The sequence below is a fragment of the Pseudopodoces humilis genome, chromosome 15 (genome assembly GCF_049639895.1).
Source record: "Pseudopodoces humilis isolate 2021_Gansu_Grassland_sample_001 chromosome 15, ASM4963989v1, whole genome shotgun sequence".
In the NCBI taxonomy this organism is placed as follows: domain Eukaryota; kingdom Metazoa; phylum Chordata; class Aves; order Passeriformes; family Paridae; genus Pseudopodoces; species Pseudopodoces humilis.
The window spans coordinates 17,111,408-17,126,111 of NC_142214.1; the positions used below are offsets into that span (position 1 = coordinate 17,111,408).

The following is a 14,704-nucleotide window of genomic DNA, read 5'->3' on the forward strand; positions in this document are numbered from 1 at the left end:
CACTTCCCTCATAGATGGCTCTGCCATCTCACTCCAAACTTGCCTGCCTTGATGTGTCCTATCCTGTGCCTTGTGGAGGAGGTCCTCAAGAGCCTTGAGTTCTCTCAGATAAATGGCTCAGCTCAGAGCACAGTGGCCTGATGTTCCTGAAGCTGCTCATCCTAATTAACAGGCATTTCCTGAGTCCCTTTTATACCACTCCAGCAGCCCAAGTGGGCTTTAAAGAGAATGGAAATTACCCCATGGAGCGCTCTCCCTGGAGATGTTGCTATGCCGACCTGCTCAGAGCAATTATTGAGGCTTCCTACCTCTCCTCTATCCTGCATTGTTCTTACTGTCATAGAGGCTCAGAAGTGTGCCTGGGACAGAGAGGGCCCAGACTCTATTATTTACTTTTTCTGGAAGATGTGGGTAGAAGGGGAAGAAAACAAGTAGAGAGGGGTAAAATCATGTCAAGTGGCACCAACAAAAAAACAACCTGAAAGACCTGAGAGTCCTTCTGACAGAAAATTGAGTCAATTTTCTCATGCACAATCCTTTAAAAACATAAAAAATAAAATAAATATTTTTTTTTCCTTTTTTTTAATTTTTTATTAGAGATCTGCAGGCAGTAGAGCATTTCCCCTGGGTTTCCTCATCCACTCTGATGAGAACACTGTGAGGCAAGGTGTGTTCTACCCCAGCCCTTCACAGCAGGTGCCTCCTGCCCTTCATGGGCTGCCAGAGGGGGTGATGGAGCCATTTCTTCATGAGGAGAGGCAGCTCCCATCCCGTGCAGGCAGGAGTGCTTGTGTCTCCCCTGAGGCACACAGCTTGGAGCATTTTTGGCCACTCTCATCCTCCTTAAATTCAGTCTTCCCAAGGCTTACAAATCTGAGGCATTAGGAGGAAGACAAGTCATAATGAATGTGTATTAGGAATATAAAAAGTAACGACTCAATATAACTTTCTCTTCTGCCCTTCCCTCCCCCTTCATGACCTCATGTTTTTAACATTTTGGGAACTGCTAAATCTTGGAGGGACACAGAGTGTGCCAGGGAGAGGTGGGGGTGCTCCATTTGTGGGCTGGTGCCAAGCCAGGGGTCTCTCCCCAGGGCACTCAGAAAGCAGCATCTTCCCTCCCTGTGCCTCAACAAACAGCAATGCCTCCACTGGCATGCAAAAGTGGGGCAGGAATGGGGGAAAAAAATTATTAAAACGTTAAAGTGGAGCAGATGTGGCTGCGTGGGCCCAGGGACAAGGGGGTAGCTCGTGAGCCAGGCCTTCTCCAGAGCTGGGGTTGTCCTTTGGGTTATGGTGGCTCCAAAAGCAGGAGTGGGGATATAGAAAGGCTGAAATAAAGCCCACCAAATATCACTGCCAAACTCCCTCCACCCCAAGACACTTGGGGGAGCATCAGTTATTTTATTTACAATGGCATCAGGCTGAGGGGAACAAGCAAGGCCTTCTCCTGCTTTACAAATGATGGCTTTAAATGGCTGAGGCTGCTCCTGAGCAGTGCTGACCTGAAGCAACTTCTGCCTTTCTTGAAGAAAAACAACAAACCCAAAAATATCCACCGCCCATCAAAAATATCAGTGACACTTTTTCCCTACTTTCCAACAAGATAATTTTCTGTGGGGAAATAAATAAATCCACCAGCTCCAGTAACCCCATCAGGAGGGGGAGAGGGGATAATTTTTACCCTTCTCACAAGGTGTAGACAGACAGTGGTGAGGATGGGCAGTGTATAATGTTGTTTATTATGTATAATAAGAAGCATCCAGAAATCTCAGTCAAGGACCAAGCCCCAGAGTGCCAGCCCCAGTACAAACACACAGTAACAGAATCCCTGTCCTGAAGAGCATACAGGCTAAAAATGGTTCCTTATCTGGCATAATTTGGAGGGGAAGAATAGGAATTGGAGGTGGAGAAATGAAAAATCAACCTTTTTCCTGATTTCCTTTTATATTCCAAACAAAGGCCACAAGACATAAATGCTGAGATCATAATTTCCAGTCCCCATCATTAGATATTGAGATAGTAGAGTGATAGAATCATAGAATCATTTAGGTTGGAAAAGACCTTTTATGATCATTGTCTCCAAATGTAAATCTAACACTGCCAAGAACTCCATTAAACCATCTCCCCAAGTAACATCTCCACACCTTTTAAACAGCTCCAGGGACGGTGACTCCACCACTGCCCTGGGCAGCCTCTTCCACAGCCTGACCACCCTTCCAATGAAGAAATTTTCCCTAATATCCAATATTCCCTCATTCCCTAATATCCTAATATCCCTAAACCTTCCCTGGCACAACTACAGCATATTTTCTCTTTGTTTCTTTTTGCCTGGGAGAAGAGACCACCCCTCATCACACCCTCCTCTCAGGGAGTTCTAGAGGGCAATAAGGTCCCCCCTGAGCCGCCTTTTCTCCAGGCTGAGCCCCCCCAGCTCTCTCAGCTTCCCCTCATCACCTTGTGCTCCAGACCTTTCCCCATCCCTGTTCCAAAGCTGCCCCCAGGAGCTGAGGTGTGGGCTCCCCAGTGCCCCAGCTCACTGCCCTGCTCCTGCTGGCCTGGGATGTGTTTGTCTTCACCACGGCAGGGGGATGTGCAGGGGTGGGAATGTGACTCCCAGGGAGGCAGCAGGTGAGGGAAGCCCAGTGCCCACTTGGCTGGTGAGGCTGGCAGGATGAAGCTCCTCCACCACATTCCCGGGAAGTGGAGAATGTTGAAACCTCCATGGGAGGAGGGGGCAGCAGAGCCACCCAGGTGGTTTGAAACAACCCACGTGCTCTGCAGCAGCCCTGGTGCCTCTGTCCTCCCTGCCCAGAGCAGCACAGCTCAGCCCCATGGTGCTGCTCTGTGTCTAATGCCAGCCTAGGAGGGCACAGAGGGGCTCAGCTCCCAGGGCCATGCTGAGCAGGGCAACTCATGGCTACTGGATGTCTCTGTGCCCTGCGTTCCCTCCTGATAGCCTGAAAACCTTTCATAAGGAAACTGGAGCCTTGTAAAGTAATTTCAAAAGAATGGCAGATTTTTCTTTTTTGGCTTTTCTTAGCTTCCCTTTTTTTTCTTTTTTTTTTTTTTCGAGGTACTATAGAAAATTAAAAACATGATTGAATTTGTGCATGCCTTTATTTATTGTGCTATGGATGATGGGCACAGATTTCCCTAAGCCAAAAAGCCCCCTCCCTCCTCCTTCCCCAGCCTTAGTAATCAGCTTCCTTGTGCTCCAGCCCACGCTAGACTATTTTCCTCTGTCAAATCCTCCATCATTGGTTAAACTGCCTAGGTGTGTGTTGGCTTTATCTTTTGTTGGTGAAATCTAACAATCTTTCCAGTCTACTTTGTCCGAGTCCCCGTCATCCTCTTAGGTTTTTGTACACCCCGTTTCTCTCCTGGCTGATTTTGTAAAAGGTCTCATTTCAACAAGTTGCTGCTCTCAGGGCTGAAGTCTGTTCTCCAGTGCCCATGATAATCATGTGTGTTCACCAAGAGCTTCCAAGCCACAGCAAACTGCAGCCATTTGGGCACCGTTGCACATTGTTAATTTTTCCCTTCCACCTTCCCTTTCTCAGCTGCACTTCATCATTTTGCTGCCTGGGTTCAGAGCAGCCTCCACTGCCTGCACACCTTCCAAGCCACCATCCTGTTGAGGAGATATCTGGCATAGACCCTGGTTTGCCACCGGGGCGTCCCCTCCCACACACCCCCTGACAGCTGCCTTCCCAAATGTGAGGACGTGCTTCACTCAGAGTCTGCCGTGTGAGCCAGTTTTAATCTAGGATGCTCTTTCCTTTTGGCTCCCCACAGAGATCACAGGACCCTGTTTAATCCAGCTCCCTGTCGGTGTAGGGCTGAGTCATAGGAGGTTTTTCTGTTGCTACATCTAATAACGCTTTGCTACTGGGAGCAGAGCATCAACCAGCTTGGCTGGGAGTCGGCACTGTCACCCAGCAGCTTCCCTTGTCTGCAAGTTGTTTTGATTCTTTTCTTAGACTTCTCCCTCTCTGTGTCTTTCTCTCTAAAACATTAATTTCCTCTAATTAGAGCCTCCTTAACAATTCTTTTTTCCCCCCTCTCCTCAGTTAATTTCCTCTAATTAGAACCTCCTTAATAATTCTTTTGCTAAATCAATTTCCTCAGTTAGAACCGCCCGCCACAATTTCTTTCCTCCCTTTCAAAAGCTGTCGGAGTAGCTAAGCAAATTATGCTTCTGAGTAACCTTTATCTCTTACTTGGTATTTTAAAAGAACTGTAACAGGTTAGACAGGCACAATTTCCCCTTTCAGAGCTCTGCTGGTCTGACCCTATTAGGTTATACTTAGCTGAGTGTTGTACTATTGTATACTTAATAAGATGCTCTAGCTGTTCATCTGGAACCCAGGTAAGGCTGCATTTGTGAATGAATTAAACATGACACTTCCTTATTCAGATCAGTGTCAAAATCCGTCTTTAAACCAGATCAAACTGCTCTCCAATAATATGTAAAATCTCCTGCCCCCGTTAGCTGACCTGTGAGCCAGCCTTTCCTAACTTTTCCTCTGCAGCCATGCTGGCTTTCTTCTCCTGGCAAGCCTTTTAAGTTCTAATTTTTTTCTAAAACATGCTGTTTTTAAAAAAAGATCTTTTCTGTTTCTAATTTACACAGTAAGTAACTATTAACGGCCCACTGCTTTTCACAATCATGCTGTGGGCCACATCAGCAGCTGGTGTAAATGGGGAGGCAGCCAGTTGACATAATATGGACCCTGGGCCTGAGTTTCCTCTTCTTTATTATGCAGTTTCTCCCCAGCTGAAACTGTGCATTTCTCCATCTCTTTAAGATGGGACCATCTCACTACGCTTGTCCTTCTTAAAATCCATCAAGGACAACTCACTCCACTTCCTGACTTCATGAGGAAACAGGCCAAGTGATGATGGCAACTGGGAGGGGCCATCCAGTTGGAGTGAAAACTCTTGCTTTATGCAATTATGAAAAAAAAAAATAAAGAAGGGAACACATCTGAGCTGCAGGAATTCACAGCAGCTGGGTGTGTTCCCTTTCCTGTACCCCTTCCTCAGGTTGGCTCCGACGACCCAGCGCAGATCTGGTGGCATCAATGAGAGTCACTGCGTGGGACAGCACTGCCCCTCTGATTCACAGCCTGAAGAAAACCACCTCACAACAGGCTCAGGAGGCTTCTCCTGGCCTTTCTCACCAGAACTCCTTCCCTCTTTTGGCTGTGCAGAGCCTGCTCCGAGTCCTGGTCACACAGCAGGAATGTCACCGTGGGCCCTGAAGAGTCTGCTCCAGTAAGGCAGGTGGGCCCTTCCAGCTTGTGAAGTGCTTTTCATCAGCATCTGATGGCAATCAGCAGTGCCTCAGTGGGTGGGTGTCCTGGAGTGATCCGTGAGGAATGCTTCATAGAGACTCTGCGGGGAGCTGGGGGAGGCTTGCAGCAACTTCATCCTCGTCAGTGCCACCATCAGATGTCTGGGCAGGCCCAAAAAGTTTTAGCCAAGCCCAGCTCCTGTGGGAAAGCTGCACTGCTGTCCTGTTCCACACTATTTCCTTCTGACCTTTCTGGGCTTCTAGCACCCCACAAAGTCTGTTCTGGTGGAAGTGGTGCAGAAGTCCTAAGATGTATTTTATTTCCTTTGCAGTCTTAAGAATTATGCAGAAAACTCCATTTGCCGTCACTTCCCTTGAAATTTCAGATTAGGATTGGATGGAAAAATGAAACTCATTAAGGTTTTTGTTTTTGACAAAATTCCTAATGCTTGAGATGGGAATAGGATGTTTTTGGGTAATCTTACAAGGAGTACAGTGCTGGTGGTGTTGGAGAGAAGGTTGTCTGGGGAAGGGTAGATTCTCTAAAAAGATATGTTAGAAGGCTAAAAAAAAGCTGTTTGGTTCTTCTCAGAAGAGATGAGAGAGCAGGAAGAGGGAATCACCAGGTCGGGTTGTTCAGACTGACAGCTGACTACAACAGGAGAGACGCTGTTCTCTATCTGTGCTCCTTGAGAAGCCCCTCTTGCTGGTGCCCAGTCCGTCCCAGCTGAGGACAAAGAAGGGCTAGAGATAGAGATAGGCAATCCAATAGACGATGTTGAAGAGCAGGAAAGCGGTGGGGAAGAAGACGCGGGAGTAGGAGTCCAGGCGGGATATGTGGATGCGGACCCTCCCCTCCCGCCACATTCCCGTCTGGCAGTCCTCGATGCAGCAAAAGAACCTCTCACATTCCTTTCCCTCCAGGCACGGGGAGCCGGGGTCGTCATCCTCATCCTCCTCTATCTCCGGGGGCCAGTGCATGATGTGGTTGATGTTGATGGTGGTGAAGGTTGGCATCACCTGTGCACCGGCAGGTGGCTGTGAGGGGGAGAGGGAGGAGGGTTAAAGGGGTGGAAAAAGCAACAAAACATGTTCTGGACACCAACCCCAACCCAACTGGCAGTAGATCAAATCATCACGGGTGCAGTTCAATGGAGAGGGATGACGGATCATCCCCAGTCTCTGCACCTGGTTGTGAATCACCACATTTGCCTACTGGGGGAACTGGCAGCTCCCTGCCTGACTCTGAGTGTTCTTCTTGGCACCCCAGGGCACAGCCCTACTCAGCAAAGGTCTGATTGCACCGATTCCCCATCTGTGCCAATAATAGTCAGTGCAGAACACGACCTGTTCGATCTGTTCTGGCCAATTCCCTCATTTCCCTCAGCTCAGCTGTCTCTGAGGACACAGCACACAGCCCAGATGTGTCTGCTGGTTGCTGCCAGCTCCTGGAGAAAAGCTGAGGAAAGGCTGTGTGTGGTTCCTTTTAGCCCATCATGACCCTCATGGAAGAGCTCTGGCCTGGGATATGAGGGTGGGGGGTTTTGAGGGATATGGGGGATGTGCTGGGAAATGAGCCTGGCCCAGAAGAGATCTGTTTCTGTTTCAGTTCTGCCCCAGTTCAGAGGCCTCTTTCAGCTCATGGGTCAGAAGTACCTGCCATCAGCTCGGGCAGATCTCATGATAGAGGATGAGGATGAGGCGAATGATGACCACCATCCCCATAATGGGTTCACTACCCCACACTTAGGAGGTCTTCTGGTGGAAGACCACAAAAAAAAGGTTGGTTTCTGCATTTCTGTGACCTAAGATACCTCTGTAATCCAGAGATCAAAATGACACAGGTGTCTTAAAGTGGCATTTACATTCAGCCACGTGAGTCATTCTAAGCTGTTCTGATAAGCTCTCCAGCAATCCTGAAGAGAGCACAGGGTGCCTGGCTCTGTCAGGGGTCTCCTTGTTTTAAGGGAGCCTCAGCTGCTTTTTCTGGTTGTGCCTCACCTCGTACAGACAGTGGTCTGAAGACTGGCTGAACTCAGTCTGGCTCAGGCACTAAACCACAGCAGCAGTTTCCAATGCAGGCTCAGGAAGGATATTTTTAAATAGCTTGGGGTTGTAAGGGCATCCAGCTCTGCTGGCCCCTCTGACCTACCAGCCTGGCTTTCCTGTGGCTGTGCTCCAGTGGTTTCTTGTTTCCCACCAGGTAGTTGAGCGTGGCGTACTCCATGAGAGCGGCGAAGACGAAGATGAAGCACACAGAGACAAAGAGGTCCATGGCTGTGATGTAGGAAACACGGGGGAGGTGCTTGCGGGAGATGGTGCTCAGGGTGGTCATGGTGAGCACAGTGGTGATACCTGAGAGAGAAAACAGCTGGCTTGAGTAGTGACAAGGAGCACTTCTGTCTCCTACACCCATCCACCCCTCAAAACAGCCCCATTTTCCATCTGCTCTGGTTGTTTGGTCCTATTTTGGCTCTGCTCATCCACACTGTGGTCTTGAGGAACCCTCTGCCCATGCTCTGTGAAAAGGATTGATGTTCAAAACTCAGGTATGGCACAGACTGTCAATGTGGACTGGTGAACGAGTGGAAGACTGAGACTCTGCCTGAGGCTGGGCTGGTCAGGCAGGGTTTCCCTCACCTCCTGTCCTCCATGTGCCTCAGCACAGCTTCTAGAAGGATCTGATCCACAATCTTCCCAGGCACTCAGGGGAGGCTGACAGTTCTGTAGTTCCTGGGGTCCTCCTGTCTAGCCTTTGAGACAAGGGGTCCAATATTTCCCCTTTTCTGCCATGACCTTTCAAGTATCATGGAGAATGGCTTGGAAACCACATCAGCCATGCTCTGGGATGTATCTTGTCAGTTCCATAGGCTTATGGATGTTCAGGCTCTTCAGGTGGTCTCAAAGCTGATCTCTTGCAGTGAGAGGGACTTTGCTGCTCCAGTCCCCACCTGGCAGTCCATCCACTGTGCGATGTGGGGAGAGAGGCTGCCAGTGAAGGCTGAGGCAAAAAACTACCTCAGCCTCTTTCTTGTCCATTTCTACCAGTTTGGCAGTGGTATTCAACCTGCTTTGACCTTCCCTTTCTGGCTGACAAACCTGGAGAAGCCCCTGTGAGCATCCTCTGCATCCCTAACGCCATCCCTACACAACTGGGCAGTGTCCCTGTATTCCTTCCAGGATACCTGTCCCTGCTTCCACTGCCTGTGAATTTCCTTCTCACCCTTTAGTCTGACCAGAAGCTCTTGACACATCCATGCTGGTCTCTTGCCTTCCTTTCCTGATTTCCTACACCCGGGGATTGAGAACCCTTGTGCTCTTTGGAAAATTCCTGAAAAATCTGCCAGTGCTGTTCTGCTCCCTGGTCACCAGGCTGCCCTGTAGTAGGTACCTGCCACATAAAGGTTCCCTTCATTTCCTTGGTCCCATTCCTACCCATAAATTTTCAATGCTCCTGGCTATTCTTCAGAGACAGCTCTTCACAATCGATCCATTCCTTGATGCAGAGGGCAAGTATCACGTAGGAGGTGGTAAGGAATTTCTTTTGACATGAGTGGGGCCTGGAATTGGTTTTGCAGAAGCAGCAATGCTCACGTTTCTGCTTCCAGAGATGAAGTGTCGGGAGCCAGCAAAGGATCAGCTACAGGAGTTGGTATTGTGATCTCCTCCGCTGATTTTCAGGATGTGGGGAAGAAGCAGGAAGTCCACCTGCTTCTTCTCTAGCATCCACCTAAATCCACTTGCCACCCTTTCCTGAGGTCACCTCAGTGTCTCTGGGGGTGAGCAAGGCGAAAGATTTTCATGTTTTCCTGCCATACTTGCATTAGGAGATGTAATGTGACTTCCCATATTTTTGAAGTGCCAGTGGAACTGGTCCAGTGTACATCTCCCTAATGTAGGCTGGCAGCCTCAAAATGTGCTGGGGATCACTTTTATTAAGTACAGCAGGGGCTGTGGAGAGAATACAATATTCTTCATGGGCTGTAGTCCCCTCCCATAGAGACTGGCCCCTCTCCTGGGGAAACTTGCCTTTGGTTTTTGAGACAGTTACTAGAACCATGCACATTTTCTTCTCGCTGTTCTTTCCTTTACCAGCCACAGACTATGGCACACCCTCACCTTCATTGGAAATGACACCCTCCTCCTCCTCCTCTCTCCATGAGCACCAAACTAATTAATTTGAGAGGGAGGTGAGGAGGCATGGCCATCATGGATGGGCTCTGAATAGCTGATGGCCCCTCCTCTCCTCTCCACAGAGACCTGCAAGCAGGGCTGGGAATGCTACCTCCAATTAAAGGCAAAGTCAGCGGGGCTGACAGGAAGGACAGAGCTGGGAATCACAGCTTGCTGCAAAATGCAGATGCAGCCAAAGCGTATTAAAGACTCAGAAAGATCTCCCCAGCACCTATCAGAGCAGCATTCAATCAACAGAAGTGTTTCTCCTGCCTCAAGGAGCAGTTTGCTGAGAAAAATCTAAACAATAGGCAGAGCTACTCTCTGGGTCCTGTGGGGTGACTGACAGAAGAAGGTTGTACCTACAGAGCTTCCAGCTCCTGCCAGAGCCTGGGGCTCTGTGCGTGCAGCCAAGCAACTCTGCCCATTGACCCTACAACATTCCTGTCAGCAGCCCTACACAGAAACCTTGAAAAGTTGTGAGGAAACGTGGAAAATGTGCAGTGCTTTGGGCAGCACTGCAATGCCACAGCTCAGCCCCTCCCTCTCCCTTTTGGTGCATGAGAATATCCCATTGCCAGCTTGGAAAAGGCTGTGCTTGGGTTTCAGATGAAGCCATGAGAGTGAGATGCTCTCCTGAGATAATCCAGCAGCCCAAGCCAGCACAGCTGGAGGTTTGGTTGAGCTGTGGAGTGTTACACACAGGAAGCTGAAGGAAGGGAATATTCTCTGGTAAGCTCAAAAATGCCAGAAAATGGCAAAGTGCTTCAGGAGATTTTGTAGTCCAACACTGCCAGTCTGCTTGCCTGGCATAGTTTGACAAGCATCAGACATGCATCATCCTGTCTCTTACCCAGAGATGTCCTGGCTGGCGTGGAGTCTCTCTTGATCCAGAAGGAAACCCAGGAAAGAACAACAGTCAGGATGCAGGGAATGTAGGTCTGAATGGCAAAGTAACCCATACGTCTGCTTAGGTCAAAAGACACTGTCATCACCATGTACTCCCCTAGGAAAAAGCAGCAGAGACATTGGAATCGTAACATGGGGCTTCCTAGAGCAGAAAAAGGAGCAAAGCTTTAGAATTTGGAGTTTCTGATGAGGTTTTCTCATTAAGTGCCTGTCCATCTGTTTTCATAGCTGCCCAGATTGTTAACGTGGCTGGCTGAGTAGGTTTGGTGACTCGCTGGTTTTGTGGCTGGTTGGATTCTGTGGCTACCTGGCTGGCTCTGTAGCTGAGCTGCTTGATGCCTTTGTGACTAATTTCAGAGCTGACTTTGTGGTTCCCAACTGGCTGTTTGCCTGGCTGCCCATATGGCCAGCAGGCTGCATTCCTACTGGCCTGGCTAGGGACACTGAAAAGCACAGAGTCTGGAAAAGTTTCAGGGAAGGAACTGCAGGCAGCATTTATCTTCAGCTGATTGCTGTGAGGGTTTCTTTTCTATAGAAGCTCTTTGGCTGTAACAGGCTGCACGGCCTGGCTTGCTAACCAACTACCTGAGCTGTGACAAAGGAGGTGTCCTTCAATCACTTCCACTGAGAGTCTGGTTCTGCCTCTGGGAAAGGCATGTGCTGCTGTACATCCTAATTGCTCATTTGGCAACTTACAGTGGCAGTTCTTTCTTTTTTCAGAGGCTCACAGTGAATATTGGAAGAAAGCCACCTGACAGCTCTGGGGTTAAGATGGAGCTTGCAAGCAATTACCAAAAAAAGAGAATTACAAGCATCAGAGGGCCGCTGGTGCATTCAAGACACTTTCACTTCTTGTCCCAGTTTGTGCTGCCTTTCTACCCTGGCTGCCACTGTTGAGAGCAGCAGCTTCCTGCAGAGTGGGAGAAGCACTGCTCCTTGCAGTTTCAGAGGGCTTAAAAGTATGAGCTCACTCCACCTTCAGGAATCCAGAGGCTTTCCTCAGTTGTTTTGTGGGAAGGAAAGGGGATGTGAGCTATTATGAGGAGGAGGAGGAGCTGAAGGGCTTCCATTATTTAGTTTCTTCACACATGCAGCCTTGTCCCTGTCTCTTAAAGCACAGCTCAAGCGTTCATCAGCCTGACACAAGTTTACAGAAGGAAAGATCAAGACCTGTGAGTTGTGATTTCTCCACCCCCGTTCCAGTCATAAGCAGCACCCAGAGATTACACAGTGTGCACACACTGCAACAAGAGGGGATTCAAGTTCCCTCTCCTCTCCCTCCTGACCCTAGGGATAGCTTCATTTACATCAGCACTGTCACCCCACAGTTCACAGATCTCAGTGGTTCTGGCCTCTCCTTGCTCCATCTTCTCCTCACCCTTCACCCCCATCACTTCTGCTCCAAGTGGTCCAATCCTTCATTTTTAGTTTTTTTTCTCTGACCATGCTGTTGTTCCATCCCCACTCCTTTGCCTCCCACTAGGCCTCCAGCACAGGTGCTCCTGTGGGCTGCCTGCCCTTGTCTCACCTGCCCCAGTCCTGAGGACTTCCGAGGTGTTCCTCAGCCCCGTGAAGTCGAACTGGTAGAGCCTCCAGGTGCGCTGGTCAGAGACCTCGATGGAGTAGCGTCTCCAGCGATAGACAATCTCCTCCCGAGGGTATCCATCTGGGAAAATCCATCCACAGGCATCAGTGGAAGAGCATGCCAGGTACCCCCACCTCAGGCACCACCCTGACTGCAGGAGCACTGGCACCTCACCAGGGCTGTTCTGCAAACATGAACCCTTCAGGCAGGTTTCTGGTGCCTTTTGATTCGATTCCCTGAGGCATTCCCACACGGAATGGGAGTAGGGACTGCATCTTCCCTCGTGGGCTTCAGATCCTGGGGATGGGGAAGGCACAGAAACAGAGCCTTTCTAAGGACTGCACTGCTGGGAATTAGATGTGGGCTGGTCCAAGAGGACTCTGCTGGTTTGAGGAAGAGCTTCTCAGAGGGTGGCAGAGCACTGTGCCCAGGGAGGCTGTGGAGTCTCTCTCCCATGATTCTGGAGTCAAAACTCTGGATTCAGAGCCCCACCTGGCTGCATTCCTGTGTGACCTGCTCTAGGTGACTCTGCCTGTCCGTGGGACTGTTCTGGATGATCTCCAAAGGCCCCTTCCTGCCCCGAGTGTTCTGCGGTTCTGTGACTCCACCAGCCTGAAATCTTGAAGGGTTTTAGCTCCCTGGGGCTGCTGGCACCTCATGACTGCAATCCCAGGGTTGAGTACACAGGAATACGAAGCTGCCAGCATGGTTCTGGCTGCTCTGTGTGCTCCCTGTACCTCTTGCCCTCGGGGCTGATCTGTGGAAAAGAAGGGGCGCACTCCCCATGGAGAAGAAAACCTGGCCCTGCAGGCTGCAGCATAGCTTCTCCTGCCTCTGGCTTTCTTGATAAAGAAACAAGCCTGCTGTGAAGCAGGGACCCAGGAGTAAGGCCCTTGGAGGAGGATGGAGTAAGAGCTTGGCAGCTAACTAACAGCGTGTTTCTAATTATCAAGCGTGTACGGCATGCACCATTAATTAGCAAAGAATGAGGAGTGGTGGGACATGAAGGGATGAGATCTCCTCAGCATGCTGCCTCCTTCTGAAGCACCTCAGAGCTCGGAGCTGCATCTCTTCAGTGGCAGGAGAAGCAGGAGAACCCGAGCTCAGATGATTAAATCAGATTTCCCACCCACGCACAAGGACAGAGATCTCTTGGTGCAGAAAAGCTCCCTGCAAAATTACCAGAGGAGATGTGATAACATGGGAAGGCCTCTCTGCTGAAGAGTCTGGAGGAGTAGTGGCTGAGAGGGGAGGTCTGAGCAACCCTCCTTTGGAGCAGAACGTTTTCAGACCTCACTCAGAGGAGAAGGGGAAGACACAAGGCAGGACGGGTGCCATTTGTCCACCAGAATATATCCGTGTTCTGTCTGGAGTGACCAGAAGGTCCGTGAAATAATCTCCTCCAACCATCCACCCCAGTTAAGGAGAAACTCAGAGATGTTGTGAATCTGTCCCTGATGACCTTTGCTAGCCCAGGAGTGGGAGGAAGCTTCAGGCCATGAAGGGTAATAGCTCAGGAAGGGTGCCATAGAAATTAGGTGAAAAAACGTAGCTAAAAGGGAGGATGGTTACCCCAGGAAAGTATTCCACAGAGGTTTCTCTGCTCACCTTCTAAAGCTATCTTAAAAATATGTATACTCACAACTGGAAAAAACCAAAGGGCAGGAGTGGGTGTCCATTGGGAAATTCTGCAGCTGGAGCAGACATTCAGCCTCGATTGTCAGCCTGAGACAAGGGAGAGAGAGAAAGAGATTTTGAGCTGGTGAAGATGGTTTGATTCCAACACCTAAATGTGACAGAGGCATTCTCACTTCCCTGAGAACTAATTTGCTGAAGATCAGTCTGTTTGCAGGAACATTCCAAACCAAAAATATATGTTTGGATATTTTCAAGGTGAGGAAAAACATCTAAGTTTCACCTTCAAAAAGCCCTTCTGTTTAGTCAACTTTTCAGATTCGTTTATGGAAGTGAGAAGTTATGGGAACAAAGATCCAAATGTTTATTAACAGAATAAAATAGCTGGACTGACCAAGATGACATTATAAAGGATTTTAATTTAGGGAACCACTTGACCATCTCTTTGTTCCCTCCCCTCAGCAGAGCCTGCTGGATGTACCTGAGGGTGTAGAGCACCTTTCCGTCATTCCAGATGCGGAGGAGCTGATTAGGAGTGGTTATCCAGTGGGAATCAGCCCGTTTGGAGTTCCTAAAGAAGGTGTCAGGGATCCAGATGCGGCTCACCATGTTGGTGTTCAGCGTCAGCGCCTTCAAGGTGCTGTTGAACCGCAGGCGCCGGTCGTACCACGTCTGAGCAAAGAAGATGTCAATGGTGTATTCCTGGGAAAGACAAGAGTGGAATGTTCTGAGAGGGATTCAGGCCAAGCAGAGCCTGCTCCTCTGGCCTGCAGGCAATCACAGCCAGGAAATTTATTTTCTCAGTCTGGGAGCAGGTGCTGGTGACCACTGACACCTTTCCAGGCTCACCATTAGCTCAGGGCCAGGACATCCATGGCACACTTAGGAAGAGCCAAAGACTCTGTGTTTACTGGTGTGCTGAGCCTGGAAAACCAGAACCATACAAAGAAGACCTTGGGCTTCCTCCTGGCAACTCAACTCAATGCTCCTTTTAAGCACAGACATGAAGGGGCAGTGTGGATGTTGGCTGAATCCAGCCTTAAGTTCAGCTACACCTTTCTATCACAGGTGGGAAAGCTGCTCACCAGCTTAGCAGAGAAGGC

The 14,704-nt window shown here is 49.4% G+C and overlaps 1 protein-coding gene across 1 annotated transcript in view; it reads right to left on the minus strand.

The window, feature by feature from the left end:
- Positions 1–1,713: 1,713 nt before the first annotated feature.
- The window catches only part of LOC102108093 (gamma-aminobutyric acid type A receptor subunit epsilon), a 36,221-nt gene continuing 23,230 nt past the window's right edge, over positions 1,714–14,704 (minus strand). The window contains exons 4-9 of the mRNA XM_005527415.3: positions 14,083–14,303; positions 13,609–13,691; positions 11,910–12,047; positions 10,326–10,478; positions 7,452–7,654; positions 1,714–6,337 (exon numbers count right to left, since the gene is read on the minus strand). Coding sequence (XP_005527472.2) covers positions 6,044–6,337; positions 7,452–7,654; positions 10,326–10,478; positions 11,910–12,047; positions 13,609–13,691; positions 14,083–14,303 — 1,092 coding nt within the window. The 3' untranslated portion in view covers positions 1,714–6,043. The remainder of the gene's footprint in view (positions 6,338–7,451; positions 7,655–10,325; positions 10,479–11,909; positions 12,048–13,608; positions 13,692–14,082; positions 14,304–14,704) is intronic.